This window comes from Kryptolebias marmoratus, linkage group LG24 (genome assembly GCF_001649575.2).
Source record: "Kryptolebias marmoratus isolate JLee-2015 linkage group LG24, ASM164957v2, whole genome shotgun sequence".
Taxonomy (NCBI): Eukaryota; Metazoa; Chordata; class Actinopteri; order Cyprinodontiformes; family Rivulidae; genus Kryptolebias; species Kryptolebias marmoratus.
The window spans coordinates 19620169-19636876 of NC_051453.1; the positions used below are offsets into that span (position 1 = coordinate 19620169).

At 42.9% G+C, this 16708-nt stretch overlaps 1 protein-coding gene across 2 annotated transcripts in view; it reads right to left on the bottom strand.

Annotated features, from left to right (window-relative positions):
• Positions 1-322: 322 nt before the first annotated feature.
• Positions 323-16708, bottom strand: part of atp10a (ATPase phospholipid transporting 10A) — a 41801-nt gene continuing 25415 nt past the window's right edge. For both annotated transcript variants that reach the window (XM_017423372.3, XM_017423371.3), the window contains exons 11-21: positions 12466-12569; positions 11925-12051; positions 11651-11835; positions 11090-11450; positions 9239-9315; positions 8124-8249; positions 7838-8038; positions 6565-6645; positions 6339-6443; positions 4497-4684; positions 323-4321 (exon numbers count right to left, since the gene is read on the bottom strand). In XM_017423372.3, coding sequence (XP_017278861.1) covers positions 3667-4321; positions 4497-4684; positions 6339-6443; positions 6565-6645; positions 7838-8038; positions 8124-8249; positions 9239-9315; positions 11090-11450; positions 11651-11835; positions 11925-12051; positions 12466-12569 — 2210 coding nt within the window. In that variant the 3' untranslated portion in view covers positions 323-3666. The remainder of the gene's footprint in view (positions 4322-4496; positions 4685-6338; positions 6444-6564; positions 6646-7837; positions 8039-8123; positions 8250-9238; positions 9316-11089; positions 11451-11650; positions 11836-11924; positions 12052-12465; positions 12570-16708) is intronic.

A 16708-nucleotide genomic window follows, 5' to 3' on the forward strand; every position in this document is an offset into this window, starting at 1 on the left:
AGGTTAAGCAAACATATAAATAAGTATATAACTCAGTCAAGTTTACAGATATTGAGCTGAAATGTGATGTGGTAGTAGCCGAGAGTCATTCGCAACACGCAGATGTTCTCGTATGTCACATAACAACAATAAAACAGAGGTATAAGTTATGTTAGATAAACTGTCCATTAGTAATACACTTTAGTTTTTTTAAGAGGAAATATTTAAGTGTAAATTGTATTCCTTCCAGATCAAAGTAACCCTCATTAATCTCTTTAATGAGGAGGTGAGAAATTCAAACAACAAACCCAGAGAAAGAAGAGTGAGTCGTCAGAGACAGGTAGCAAAGGATAAAATACTTTATTTCAGGGGGTTTTGTTCACAAGTAGTCATATACAGAAACTCTACATATAAAAATGTATTTTAATAGGAATGTAAAAGAGTTTTTCCCACACTGTCATCACGCTGGAGCTTCTTGGTTTATATCCTTCCATGTTTTTCCTTTAAAGAAGCTGGACGAAGTCTCACACGTTAAGATGAGCGACAAACTGTGGAGCAGCTTTCGTTTAATGTGCGACAACTGGTGCAAAAAGAAAAAAAACCCCTTTGTGTTAAAACGTGGACCCTAAATAGGCCTGACGCGTTCACTGACAAAAGGAAATAAAACGAGCTCCGGTTCAACATACTAAACATGGAAAAAAAAAAAAAAAGCTGCGTGCGACGCGGTGAGTTGGTGAGAGGGACGTGTGAAGTGTGTGGACCGGGACTGGAGCTTCATTCCTGAACAACGTGTGACACGTTTAATGTTCTGTTGTTTTAACAGGAACCATAAAATCAAATGAGTCGGAACATGCCAGAGAAAAGAGCCAAGTGCAAGACAAATTTATAAAAAAAAAAAAAAAAAAAATATATATATATATATATATATATAGAGAGAGAGACAGAGAGAGAGAGGGGTTGGGGAGGGGACGACAGCATTTGGTTTTATAAATATCTAAACAAACAAAGATGCTAATTAAACAAAGAGATTCAGCATCTTGAGCAGAATTGCAACTTCCTATCCAGTGTTAAGGCACGTTCCATCGCTTAGAAAATACAGAAATATAGACGATCTTTGGTAAATGTTTGCTTTTCTTTCTTTTTTTTTTTTTACAAAAAAAAAACAGTCTGCCACAAATACAACATTGTTTACACTATAAACAGACCAGATTACGAGAGAAAGCTAAAGTAATTCTTTCTGTGTAGTAAGTGGACACCGAACACATCAGGCGCTACAAACACACACGGCAGCTTCAAGGTGATGCTTTTAAAGTGCAAATGTACATCTTTTACACGTGGAGAGACTTTCTAGTGCTGACGATTTGATTTGCGGCCTAAAACTGGCAGAAAGAAATCGGGGACTAGTTTAAGATAAACTCCAGCCAAGATCTTAAACTGGCTCACAAACAAAACTGGCTTAACAATCGGTAGCTTTTCATCAACTCACTGGGTTTCTTTTAAAAATGCTTTTACAAACTGATAGAAGAATCTAAAACATTTAGAAAGTGATGTTAGCTTAGCCTAACCCAGAATCTGCCCACCAGGGGCTCTAAATCTTACCAAATAAACAAAAACATGAATAATATAATTTAAGGAGTTGACCAGTCTACGGTTTGTCTATGTGCGGGGACAGGGGGACTTTTATTGGTTTTTGGGTAAACCTAAAGCTGACAAATTAATTTCTTTGTTTCGAAAATAGAAATAATAATAATAATAATAAAAATATACAGATTTGCTGGTTGGCATGTTTAGCTTGAACTGGGCTCAATAGCTTTCTGCCACATCTCAATTTTCAGATATCTTTATCTTAAACCCGCCTCTTCAGGTGTGTCCACAGTGACACGTATAACTTCCTGGCAAACTTTAAGATGTTTGTGACCAAGTTTGTTTTGGACCAATGTTCACACAGGTCCTTCAGTCTCTGAATTACTAAGCTAGCTATGCTAACGCCAGCTTCACCCAAAGTGTTGTACAGTCAGAAAACTGTTAGCGCAGCACAAAAAAACCCACCACCTCCCAGCATTTTTGAAGCCGTACAGCATGCTAAACGTTAGCTTCAGAACAATGTTTCGACTACTTTAGGCAACAGCATCGAAAAATGTAATGCAATATGAACTTATTCGAGCTAGCTAGCAGCCAGGTAGCACTTTTTTTTCTCCAGTCTTTACAGCCATTAATGTGAGATCCATTTACATCCCAGGTCAGAACTCACATGTTGGGCTCCGTAACCAGGCCGGTGTCAGCAACACTAATTGAAGCTGGAAGCTACCGTTCAACAGGATACAAACAGGCAAAAGTGACAATTAAAATCTCTGTTACTGCAGCTATTGCAGCTTTTCAGGCGCAGGGCGGCCATATTGGACTGTGAGGTCGGCACTGGTTAGGGACTTTCTGAGCTCAAATTCTGACTTGAGGGGGTCGTTCCAGTTGATTTTTTTCTTTACGACTTGGAGCTCAAAGATGAGCTTCCAGACTGTGTCCAGCTTCAATATCACATTTACATTTGTCTCAATCAGCTCTTTCTGGTTAGAGGTGACACCTCCTTATCTTGGAAATATTTTGGTTCTTTAAGCAATAGAAAACCTGAAGTTTCTGCTTCCCAACAGTAACAAGCTATTGGCTTGGTGCAGGTACTGTTAGGAAATTTGTACATAACCTGGCAAACTTAAGAACAATCACCAGTTTTTGTACACGCAAAACAAAAAAAAAATACATGAAAGACGGAATCTTTAAGGACGCAAAAGCTAGATTTTGTCTTTTTCTTTTACCCCAGACATAAACAAAGCTGATTGTCTGCAGAACACCAGCCCAAAACCAGGTGCAGAAACTGTGATCTTGCAGCCTCAGCTCTCAGTAAAAGCAGCAACAAACACCTGATACGTTAGGCTACATTTTTCATAGAAACACAGCCAGACAGTCTGAGAGCCTTCCTTGTAAAACTAAACTTTAAAGGAGCATTTCACCTGGTAGGGTTGTGTCCACAGACTGAAATGAAAATGTTGTTATGAGGTGTAACAACAATACATCTTTTAGTTTTGGTTTAGTGTACTTTGCAGCAGAACTGCTGGAAATGCACTTAAAAAGATTGAGCCAAAATGTACACGACCCAGCAACACTGATAAATCCATGATTTGCATCAACTTTAAAAGAAAAAAAAAAACAAAAAAAAAACTAACCCCGAATACATTTTAAAATATAAAAAACAAATGCACAAACTTGCCCAAAACTCGAGCGTGTGCCCACAGGGGCTGCAAACCTCTAAAACCTCGTCTCGCCACCTGATATTTGAGGTCTGGTCCCGGCTTTAATGCCACAAAAAAGGCAGAGTGGAAAGAAACCAATGAGAGGAACCTGAACCCCCACCTGAAGTCTGCAGAGGAACGCTTCTTTACTGCTCTACTTCTCATTGAAACCAGGGGAATTACAACTCTGTTAAATCTAAATAATTTTTTTAAAAAAGGGGGAGAAGGCAGGGGGATGTTCCAGTTCTTGCATCTCCCATTTGAAAGTATAATTAGTTAGCTTTAAATTGAAAATATAAAGTACCCTTTTTGTATATTTTATAAAAAATCTTGTAAAAATAGAATAAAATTAGTTTAAAAAGAACTATTGTGCAAACAGAGTAACATAGTTGAGACTTGTAAGGCATCATAGGGCAGTGTGTAGGGACTGTTCTGCCTCGCCCTCGCTCCTGTGAGCTGATCGGAGTCCGTCCTCTGAGCTCCGAGAGTACTTCACATACTGCGGGGCTCCGTCGGGGGGCAGGTTCAGCTGGATGCCGTCTGTCTGGGACACCAGAGGCGTGGAAGTGAGCCTGCAGGGGAAACTCGGATCTGACAGCTTTAAAGTTTTATCGAGATGCTCTGAGTCTTTGGTGGAAAGAGGCGAAGGCGAGGGCGGCGAAGGCGAGGGCGGCGGCTCCCTCGAGAGCTGAGAATCGTTTTTGGAGTACGGGAGAGTGCTCAGTTCTGATAGAGCCACATTGCAGAGATCTGCGGGGTGTTTCTCACTGTGCAGGGGCGGTGTTTTCGGACTCCTTTCTTCGTTTGCCCGGACGTCAGGGGCCCTTTTGGCCTGCAGTGCTTCGGAGCTGGGGATGCTCCTCTGGTCTTTATTAGTGCAACTTTTTGGCGAAAGCTTGCTGAGGGACAGGAAGGGAGGCTCGGGAGTGAGCGGCGACCCTGTCTTGACCCTGCTCAGACTGAGGATGTTCCTTCGGGTGTCGGCGGGGAGCTTATCTAACTGCCTTCCAACTTGCACGGGGCTTGGAAACAGAGTGCCTTGACACGCCCTGTAGAAATATCTGGAACATAAAACAGAGGCAGACTTCACTCCAAATGTTAAGGCAGGGGCTCTTGGAATAAACATAAAAGACATCTGGTATCTATAACAGACACATTTTGCAGCAAATAACCAGAAATATTTTTGGCAGACTGGTTGCGTGCTCCCTTATGCGCAGACGAGAAATGCAAACGTACCGAGGCAGCAGCGCGGCCACGGGCGTAATGGTGAGCAGCAGGAAGAAGAGAGGCTCCTGCAGCAGCCTCTGCATGGTCCAGTAGGGGTTTGAGGGCAAGTAGCAGGTGGGGCAGGAGGCGTTGTAGCACAGAGCCACGGTGAAGAACAACGCCACACTGAAGGCGATTGACAGCCAGTTCATCCAGGTCTGTGGAGGACGAGAACAAGGACAAGTTTCTACACATTTAACAAAATATTACTCATCTGTTTGAAATCAACAAGCCTTCATTTGGTCACAGATATATCAGGAGTAATCAATTCATTTAAAAGCTTTAGTTATTGTTAATATAACACAGGGCCACAGGGTCTTTTTCCCCACCTTTAAAACAACATGTTTCTCAATCTGCTGGCAACGAGACCGGCTCAAAGCGACGACAAGACGCGAGAGCATAGTGTTTGGTCTTAAATGGATGGAAAAGCTTTTATTGTCACCTTAAAATCAGGAAGAATGTGTCAGAGTGATCTAAGATATCGTGTCATTTTCACGCGGGCCACTTTCAGAGTCAGATCAGAGCGGAGCACCAGTTTCTTGGTGTTGCGCAGACCATCAAAGTGGCTTTGTGCATTTATTTCACGGCTGCGATCAAAAAGAAAAAGGGCTGACGCAGCAAAACCTAAAGCAACAAGACACAATTGAGCCCCCCAAAAAAGAGAGCTTTAGGCGTCGTTTAATTATCAGATTATGAAATTACGCCATGGTTATTTGTTCAAAAAGAAAAACTCAAGAATGTCATGATTTTCTTCATCAGTTCATTTTTATCTTTGCACAGAAAATCACATCGTTTCCAATTTGCAGTGCCAAAATGGACACAAAAATATTCAGCTTTCCAAATGCAGACAAGTGTTTTGATTTCCTTGTTTGTCCCAAAAAACTAAACGACAAATTCAGCTGACACCACGTGTTAAGTCTGAGAAAATCCACCATTGGTTCCGTCGCCGTGGTTTGTTTGGGGCTTAAAGTGAGCAACGTGTCCGACCCCGAGGAGCGCCGCACTTCCACACTGGCCTCCCGACAACCATCCTTTATGTTACGTTTATTCAGTCCCCGCCCCTTTGTGACCATCTGACAGCTGAGGGTGGTTGTCGAGCTGGACTATGACGAAGAAAAGTGAGCATGCAGAACTTTTTTATTTTATTTTTTATTTTTAACACACAATGAGCTTTTTGTGCTTCGAGCTGAGCTGATCAGCTGATCTGACAGCGTAAATGTATAATGGCTCAGCAGACTGTATTCCTGAACAAAGGGGGTCATTAATTACAGCCTCACAGTTTTTGTATGAAGACGAGAGGGGAGCGTTTTCACCTGCAATACCTTACCGATGGTGAGAACAATAAATACCTGCCAGCTGAGATGTTCAAAGCGTTTTAGTCAGTCCTGCTCTCTATGAACACTTCTCTTGATAAGAGGCAATTGCGTCTAACAGTAAAAAAACAAAACCTACTCTTTATGTTTAAGTTAAAAACTTGTCAAGATAAATGCTCATCCTTGAAATAAAGGAAGAGACTGATTAATTACAGGGTAATGTGATGATTTGTGATTGAGACTGCTGTGGTATGGATGCCTGAAAATAAAACAAAGGCAAACAATGAGTGGAGTAAAAAGAAAAGCTGGCGTTTCTGAGACCGAGTGAAAAGCGAGAGGAGCTGCATGTGGTGTAAACTGAGCCTGTGCAGAAAGACAGACCGGCTGGAATTACATAAACACCTGCAATCCTTTCAGATGTCACATTAATGCTGACGTGAAGCTGGGAATGATGACGATGCTGTCTGTCATCAGTGGGTTTAAAAAACACGGTTCTTACCCAGGTTTTGGTCTCGACGCCCAAATGCACCAGAATGGTGAGTAAAGCGATGGTGGTGATGGGGGTACCCCATGTAAACAGATCCACGTCTGAGTCAGAGTAGGCCTGGGGGGTGGGTGGGTGGGGTTTAGGAGGAAACCAGAATGAAGACAAGAGGAGACGGTGAGTAAGTTGACAAAAATCAAATGCTGAGATGAGCTGATGAAGGTGAAATATCTAGACTCACAAAGTAGGGAATGAAGAAACAGACCAGACTTTGGTAGAAGGCATCAATCATGTTCATCCAGAACATATATTGCTTATATTCCTGCAAGAACAACCCAAACAGGACAGAAAATTTGAATATTTCACACCAAAGCTAAGAATGTTGATCAACTCTTTTTTTTTTTTTAATACACAAGTTTTCTTTAACGCTAAACTGAACAGATCTTACATTTCTTGTGTTAATGTACAAAAGCAGGTTTGAAAAACACTGAAAGGATCGATGCCTTTAAGTGCTACAGAAATGTGATGTGCTGACATCATAAGCCAAGCACGCCCCCCGAGAAACGCCAACACGTTGGTAATCAACGTGAGAAGAATTTTTCGAAGTTTGGTGAAAAAGCTGCGAGTAGATTAGGGAGGAAACGAATAAATAAAGACAATGCCAGGAGGACCATGAAACATTTTTCCAGACGGTTTTTACAAAGTGATCTGTATCGGTTTGTCTTCTGATCGATTAGGTGCTGTAAAACTGCGCCTTACAGAAAAACCACAACCAGCTGTCGTTAGTCGAACTACAGAGGAGAGAAATACAATTTTAGTGTGCTAGTGTGAGTTCTCGGGGTGGGTACCAAGCAGGTTTGGATCAAACCGTTTGAAAGGACACACTGAGGTTATCAGGACTTTTAGCCCCACGATGGTGCAGTTATATGGACCGACATGTTTGCTTTGGCACCACCAGGGGAACACTATCATTGTGAAACACTTGGCTGACGGTCGACGGGACCATGATACTTATGCATGACACATTCGTCATCAACAAGAGACACTTTAAATTTGAAAAATGTGAATGCATTTTATCAGTGCGGGCATGTACCAATCACATTCCCTTATATCCCTCAAGAGTCCCTTTCAAACTAAGAAAGCACCTACCCTGAAGCAGGAACTAAAAAAAAAAAAAAAGTACACGGTCTCAACAGAGAAACAGTTCATGAAAGTGAATACACTTCATAAAGAGCTCAGGTTTTCAACTTACGAATAGGAGGAATATGTCTCCTTTATTGCAGCACATGGAGAACTTCCACCTATTAGTGATACTAAATAAAAACTCTATAGTTGGTCAAACTCCCAAACAGATCTTTATGTATCACAAAGATCTCAACCAAACAGTCCTGTAATCCACCAAGTAGTGCTTTAGATATGTGTTAGAGTATTATTTTCAGCTCAAACCAAAAAAAAAAGTACTGTGGAGAAGCTGTGATAATAACTAGGATCTGTGTTTTAAGGTGAGACTGGACCTCAGAGTTCTGGCCGTTCACGTAGAGATGAGGTAGTTGTTGGAGCGTCTCTGCTGACACGTCTTTGTCCAGAGTGCCCGTGATGAGTTGTGGGAAAGCGGAGAACATCAGGTTGAAGAAGATGAGATACCACTGGTCGATCATGGCCGAGCCGGAGAAGCCACAGTAAAACTGATACCAGAAGATGAGCGCAACAAACATCTGTGGGAACAAAACGGATGGGCAGGAGTGGTACAGAGGGAGCGGCCAGCGCATCTGAGGGGATACGTGGAGACGCGTGTCTTACGGCGTTCTTGTAGAAGAAATACAGGATCATGTTTGCCAGTCGGGAGTAGCACCAGTGTCCGTGCACCAGCAGGAGCTTCTGGAGATACCGGAAACGTGGGAGGGCAAAGTCGCTCGCCATCACCGCCTGCAAAACACCAGAGGTCCCCGGCATTCAGTTTCTTCCCTTCATCACTCCTCCTCCTCCTCCTCCTCCCAATGTCAACATCAGGAAATAACAGTTGGAAATGGCTGGTCCTGATCCACCTGCCTGCCTCTTTTTAATCAATCTTTAATAGGGGGGGGGGTATCTTTCGAAAGCAATAACCTTTAAATGAGTTGTCTACCTTCTGGGATTCCCTTCTGCAGCAGCAGGAGAGTGTCAGTCCCATCCATCAGCATCTAAAACTCTCCCCATAGACAGTCCTGCAGCGCGACTTAAATCTGAAAGGGCGCCGCTAACTCTTTATGGCACTCCTCAACTGTCAACATTATCCCCCGACAGGAGAAGCAACGGCCGGCACCTCGTTTAGCTTGTAGCCGCGCTTTAATGAGCTCTCCTTAACGACTACGTGGGGAGAGCATTCCTAAACCAGGAAAAAAGTGTGTTGCAGGCCTGAGTATATAACATTTCCAGAATTTAGAGCCGTCTGAGCGAGAGCAAATTTGACAAACGGTAATTAATCTGGAGCTGAAGCCCGGATGCAGAGGCAGCGCTGAAGCATCTGTGGGCAGTTAATTGGGAATCTCCATCATCTCGGAGCTCACTCTTCCGGAGCAAGCTGTTACATGAGCAGAGACGAGCAAAATAAGTTCACTTAAAAAAATAAATAAATAAATAAACGAATCTGTTACCTACGCAAAGGACACAACCTTGACCTCCGAGCAGAAAGAGAATGCTGAAATGGAAACGTGCAGAGCTGCTTCTCTGCAGGTCTCCTGAGTCAGCACAACACAAGCATTTATATATAGACTACAACAGAACTTGTGATTGAGAGTAATGAAGAGCCATTAAGTACTATAAAGTCCAGACTTCTTTCCTTTTTACCCTTCTCTTTCTTTTGCATCACTTCTCTGCTCACAATCAACACCTCCATTGTTTTCAGATCCGACGGGAATCGCCCAGTTGTCTCTCACCTGCATGCCCTCCTGTCCTGAGATCCCCACGCCAACGTCTGCTACCTGGATCATGCTGACGTCATTGGCCCCGTCACCTGTGATTAATGGGGTTGGAGAGAATGCAGGAAATGCAAGTGGTCAAGAGGGATGAGCCAAAAGCCTGGAGGCAGTAAACAGTGACATCAGCAAGTGAGATGATGCTGAGACGGTCAAACTTTTAACAGAATTAGTTTTGTTCTGTTAATAATAGATGTGCTTCTATGGGTTTACTATCTGGTGCATCCTTTGTCCTTGGCGTCTGTGTTTGAGGTTTACAGCCAGGGCTGCTGTGGTGACGTAACAAGCACTGTTTCTGATTTCCCTCCACTTCGAGGAAGGTCTTTGTTTTTGTTACCTCTTGTGTTGGAGTGGTAGAAGTGCTGGTGGGCAGTAGGAGAGTTTTAGTGTGTCACGGCAGTTCAATATCAGAGGTAGGTGGTGATGAGGACTCAGATAAATGTTTGTATAAGCTGCTAGAGATGGTCTCTGTGTGACTAAATTTATCACTTCCCAAAACAAGATGATCTTAGTTTAAATCTCTGGCATGAAAGGAAATGGACAATATGAATTCCTTCAAGGAATACCAGGCCTCAAACTGATTAATGGACTCTGCACAAAAAGAAGGACTCAAGTTTGAACATAATTTTGTTATAATAATTGTGGCCTGTATTGGCAAAATAAGTAAAAAAAAAAAAAAAGGGATAATATTTATTGATGGTGTCAATAAAGACACCATCTAGCAATCCCAGTAAATAAAACAGCATCTATAATTTTTAATCTTCCTGATTAATCTACTTTTAAATCAAAGTTTTCTAACAGAAAATTTTATAATTTTCTTTGGAAACTGACTGTTTTTCTCTGCCGGCTGCAGTAGCGCTGGGAAATCCCTTCGTATAATGGTTGGTCACTGTGAAGCTTGGGGATTCCCCTTTCCAAATATATGCCTTGAATTCCCAATGTATTGTATTGTAGACCAATAAAAACAAAGTTTTCAAACCGGCACTCCCATAAACAAAACCAGCTTGTTGCCAGGTGATAAATCGCCAAATTTCAACAAAGTACAAATCATTTTGTAGCTTTTAAGGTGGAGAAATAGAAAATAATAATAACTTCCTCATCATGACTCATTTTGCCAGCACGGGTCGCAAACGTGTTATACGTAGGGCTGCTCGATTACGGCAAACATCGTATGAAGACAAACAAAACCCATTTGCTGCTCAATTAATAGCTCACCTGTTGTAGAAAGCTTTTTTCAACAACGACAGTTTGGTGAAATCGAGTGTAATTCTGACTAAACTGATGAGCAAACACGCAACCAAGACCAAAGTGGATCACTGCAGCCTTAAAACTCCAATGTCAAACATTTCCTAGTGGTTCACAGGAGTGGAATGGTACGCACAAGTCATGGTTCAGAATGCAAGTTTAATTGGAGGTTCCAGTTAGCTATGAAGGTTTGATCGTAGGCGTAGGGGTGGCAGCAGGTGCGGCCTGGGATCACTTCAGGCAGGAATGTTATATTATTTCTGCAGAAATTGAGGTGCAATGCTAAACCGATGGTGGCGTAACGGTTCAAATAACAGCGTTGACATGAACCGCTCTGAAATGTTAAAAAATGGGAGTCGTTTTAAGCTGGCAGGATGTGGGTCTGCTCAAACAAGCCATTATTAGCTCATCAGTACGGTCCACCTCTGTTACCGTTAACATAAATACGTTTTTATTTTGTTAGATCGGTTATTTTTTATTTAGTGAACTGCAAACATCTTTTGTAAGACCATTTGAGTGGTTTCACTCAAATCTAAATGTGTGTCATAGTGTTTCCCCAGTGCTTACCTATAGCCAGAGTCATGACCTTCAGCTTGTTCCGCACCAGTTTGACCACCATGCTCTTCTGCAGCGGCGTCGAGCGGCAGCACAGGACTGAGCGGCAGCTCCGAGCAACAGCCAGAAACTTATCCTCCAAGCTCTTGTCCAGGGCATAGGCCAAGGTACGCCCGTCAATCACCAGGCCCAGCCGGTGCACCATGAAGGGAGCGCTGTGGGAGGATGAGGAGGACGGCGAAGCGGAGGAGGGATAAATCTCAAAGGGGGGAAAGTTAGCGTGGAAGGCCTTGGCAGACTGGACTCCAGAGCTACAGAGGAATTTGGCCTGGATGTAGTGTAAACTCTCCTCCAACAGCAGCGCGCACGCCTCCTGGTACAGATAAAGGTGCAAAGTCAGGAGGGTTTTAGTATTTAGTATACTCTTGTTGTCAATTATTTACACTTACTGTGCTTTAACAGATAACCCATGCAACATTAGGCTTTTATTTTGTATATCATTAAGCTGCCATTCAAATGTTTCTACTCTTTGGCTAAAAAGGTTTTGGTTCGATGGGTCACACTGTTCCTTACCTGAGAGTCAGCGTTCAGTGTCAGGATCTCCTCCTCGGGGTCCAGCAGTTTGCAGGCGTACGCGATGTTGACGGCCGTTTCCTGTTTGTCGCCTGTCAGCACCCATATCTGCAAGCCGGCCTTCCGCAGCGAAGCTATCGTTTCAGGGACACCATCCTGCAGCCGATCCTCGATGCCGGTTGCTCCTGTAGGTCAGTGCAGAGTAGAATGACTGTATCGTAAAATCTCCCACTAACTGATCTATAAACTCTGATCGTTAAAATCTGCCAATTACCCAAAAGATGGAGGTTTGTCTCCAGTCTTAAGGCCGAGTCAAAGAGCAGCTCCTCTCTTCCCTGAATGGCAGTCTCGGCCTGTAAGTGACGCTGCAGCCAGCAGGCGTATTCCTCTTTGCTCAAAATCTGACACATAAACACAAACGTTAAAGCCTCATCCGTTTTAGTAGCGCGGCTTCTTCCTCCGCGGCAGAGGAAGACGACAGAATGTGAGACTCCCGACAAGGTGTTTTATCACTTGGCTTCGGTGATGATCTGTGCAAGAGCAGGAATATAACAAGCCTAGCCTGTGAGAGCATAAATTAACAGCCTGGGAACGAGGCGCAGATTGCAGCTGAGTCACGAAGAATGTTACTTTTGGACAGGCTGCTCCATGTGATCATCTGTGCTGGGCTACAAATGCGGTCTGCCAAAAAAAAAAAAAAAAAAGAAAAAAAAGAAAAAACGGAGGCACACTCTCTCTATTGGGCTCTGAAGCGCTTTAATGAGAGAAAGCACTTGTTCAGCACTTCAGAGGTTTCCCGATGACTGCCTGCTTACCTTTTTTGCGATGCACAGCGTGCGCAGCCCATCTGCAGCATACAAGTTCAGGTAGTTCTGGGTCCTGCAGACTATCTTTTTCTGGCGTTTCCCTTTGGAGTTGCCTAAGAAAACACAAAATCAAGATAGAGGGGTGACGAGAAAGTATTCTCGTTGGAGAATTTACATGAGAGATTTACCATTTTAGTGCCAAATAGCCCAACGGCTTCGACAGAAACATGATCACACTGCATATAAATATGCTTCCCCACATCTTCAAGCTCCGTCAAGCTGGTAGAACGATTTCCCACCTCATCTTACAAATATAATGAATCCATTTCAATTATCTGACCGGAGGAATTTAATGTTTGCTGAATGTGACATGTTTAAGGTGTTAGGTATGGTGTGCTGTAATGCAGTGCTGCTGAAGGGACTCTGCCGCAGCGTCTTGGCCATCTTTCTGACTGGGAGGGGAGGGGGGGACAGTCACAAGCAGATTGGCTTTATTGGTCTCCTGACACAGAAGCACGAGCCAGCATTCGACTGCCAGTCGTGTAATCTGACTAATGACGCCACAGCTCGGCAGGGCACAGAAAGGCAGACATCGTCGCTCTTTTTAATGAAAAGGAACAAACAATCGAGTAATTTAAAATGCAAGCTGCGTTTTGATCTATTTCGGCGGCATGAGAAGAGAAAAGTGGTGCTGAACCATCACCAGCATGGCTATCAAAAGAGTACAAAAATGTTGAACTGCACAGACGTCTTTTGTGCGCGTGCCTCTTCAGGTCAGCCTTCAGATTTTAGATCTGGGTCATTTCAGAATTTTATTTCCTTCTGGTGAAGTCAGTCTGTTGTTCCTTTGGATGTACGCTTGAGGTCACTGTCATGCTGTCTGCTTTCTAGCAGACACATGAAGATTTTGGACTAAAACTGATTGATATTCGGAACTGTTCATAATTACATATTTACTCAGTTCCAGATGAGGAAAAGCAAGCCCACAGCATGATGCTGCCACCTCCACGTTTCTTTGTGGGGATGGTGGTCTTTTGGTGTTTTCTTTTGGAACTGTGAGCAAAAGGTTACACTTTGGGTTCATCACAACACAGGAGATTGTTCTTCAGGGGAGAACATATCCAGCACTTCCTGCAGTTCTGTTGCTGTAGGTCTTTCTGCAGTCTCCCTGATCAGTTTCCATTTCGTCTTTTTATCAATTTTGAAGGGAGGACCAGCTCTTGGTAATGTCACTCACCCAATAACCTGTCTCCTTATTGATGGCTATCTTCACTACGTCCATGAGACAGCTAATGCTGAAGAAATGTGACTCATATCTTTCAACAATAAGATCATTTTGAGGCTTTGTGAGCTCTGTGTGCATTGAATACAACTGAATAAATGTCAGGACAGCTGAACCTTATTTCAGGTTGTTCAGAGTGACTTTAGGCAGGTGAGTACTCAAAAACACAATGTAATCATTAAATCAAAAGAAGCTTGAAATAATAGTAATAAAAACCTGTAGGGTGGACACATTTAGACAAATTGTGTTACTTTTCAGATGAATTGTATGCAGTAAAGGTGGGAATTTTTTTGAAATCATCTATTATGATCTCATTTGTTTTTACATCACAAACAGCTGGCGTTTTACCAGGGAAGAGCAGACTTTTGTAGCCACTGAAAACGATAACTTGGCAAAGGATTTTTGGAAACATCCCTAATACAGAAAAGATAATTGCTTAATTCACAACAATTAATAAAGGAACAATTCAAACAAACAACAAAAAAAGGTATCGAACTGTTAAAAAATAGGATTCTTGAGCAGGAGTGAGGACTAAAGTTACGTCACACTAACCTCTAAGCACCAAGAGATCACAGTCTACTTCCAGCACCTCCGTGTGCACTGTTATTAAAGTGACAATGAGCAACTCCCTTGCCTGAAAGGTGCCATTATGGTGATCTGTGGTGTGAGGAGGCCCAGCTCGGTCTTCACTAACTGGTTGTTTTTATCCAACGGTAAAGCAAAGCATAGAGTCTGCATGAAGACGCACTCATTAGTCATTAAAGCTTCCAAACCGAGAAACAAGGTGTAGGCGGTGGTGACGCTCATGTGAGAGCCATCTCGACCGAGCCTCTTTTCTCCAGTGAGCACCATCCCTCTGGATTTTTGGTAAAAAGAGAGAAAACAAAACTGCAACTAACATTGACGATCAGCAACCCTTTTAAATGCAAAAAAAGGTTGAATTGAATTTCATAAATCATTCTGTGATCTAAACATCGTCTCAGAACAGGTGGGTGATGCCGGCTGAACAAAAACATGCCAGAACAAGACGGGAGGGCTCATCTCCGCTGATGCCCTGCACCAAAGTCTCCATTCAGCGTAGGAGGATAACTTATCAAGAGACTCATATTTCTGTGGAGCCCTAATGAGCAGCAGGGAGCCTCTGAGCAGGCTGGTGAAATAAACAAATTACCCACCTCACATACCAGCGCGTTTTACTGGACAAATAAATAAAACCTGCTGTACAAGTTTCTTCGTTCCACGAAAATATTACGATGTAGAGATGACTCTGCTTTATAAGATGTTTATGCTAAACACCATTCCACAGATTTCATCAGAGTGTCTGCTAAAACCAAACACACTTGGTGCTACCTCAGTTCTTCGCACAGACAGGAAGGGTCATCTCGCAGGAGACGCGTGACCACACAGAATGTGGTATCTGGTTTAGGTCTTAGTCTAAAAATTACTAATATGAAAATATATATTTTGACAAGTGATGCTGCCTTGAAAGCAACAGAATAATCTAAATTGTTGACAAGGTGCCATATACAACTTTTTGTGTGTACGCCGAGTCAGCATTCACACCAATGTTTTCAAGTTTTATATATTTCTGTACAGTTTAAAAAAAAAATCTAACTACTTCTGCATGGTTTGTGCTATTTTAGCCATTCATATATCAAAACCTAATGTTATCAGGGAAGTTGCTGGAGCATCTAACAATCAGTCAAAACAGCGAATGAAGGTTGTTCTATGCTGGAAGCAATACAGAACTCAATGATGTTGGCGTCTGACAGAGGTATTGGGCCCGATGCCATCTCTCACCGAGCCTCAATGACTCTGACAGGCTAAGAGTTCACCATCCCATGCATAAGCTGCCGCACCAAGCAGAGATAGTTGTGTTTGGAGTGGTGCTGTAACCAGGAGGCATGGACTGATGACAAGCGGTGTTGTATCATGTGCCACAGATGACCGATGTGTGTGCATACAGTGGAATCGAGGGAGGAGGAACAATCCTGCCAATGTTGTGGGAAGACACACCAGCGCTCCTCCTGACGTCATGGAGCCACACAGTCCGACTTCAGGTCACCTCTGATGGTGATTCAGGGAACCCTGATGGCACAGAGCTGTATCAGTGGCATACTGCTTCTGCATGTCTTACCCCTCCTGAGACAACGCTGGTAGCCTTTCAACAAGACGTTGTCTGTTCGCACACAGCACTTTTGTCCATGGACTACCTGCATCAGCAAGGTCCTCAAGCTTTCCTCAATGAAAGCTGAACTACCCAGGCACGGAACAATACGCTCTTCTCAAGGGTGGCAATGCTCGAAAATAAGACGATTGTGAAAAAAGACACAGAGCATCAGTGTCCAGCTAGCCACCACAAAACAAAATGGAGAGCATGTTCTGGTCCAAACAATGGTTTTGATGGCCAAAAAGAACATTTAGTGATGAGGCTGCCTCAAAAGGAATTGCTGTCGACACAAGGGTTTTTCTTAAAATCAAGATAAACAGTATATGATCTGATTCAAAAACAACATTTATGTAACTTTACATTTGCAATTGTGCAATAAACTTCAAGTGGAATTGTAATACTACCTGGTAAAGACCATTAAATCATCTTTAGTCCAGATTATAGAACGACTGTCTGCAGAACTGTACAACACTAATTACTCAGTACTGGACAGGGCTTGCTGACTTCAAATGTCTGGCTCTTATTTGATCCCACATATAACTCTAAATGTAATACAATAAGCACATTTTGTTAAATCCTCCACTTCTGTTGACTGGTAATGTGAGTCCACAATTCACAGAAAAAGACAATATATACTTTGAGTCATCTGTCAAACAAAACGGCTAAGTTCATGTATATAGAAAGCTAAAGATAAAAGTTTGACTTCTAGTAAATTACATAAGTGCCCCTCCTGGGGACTCCCTTGTTCTACTGGGGGACTTCAACGCTCACGTGGGCAATGACAGTGAGACCTGTAGGGG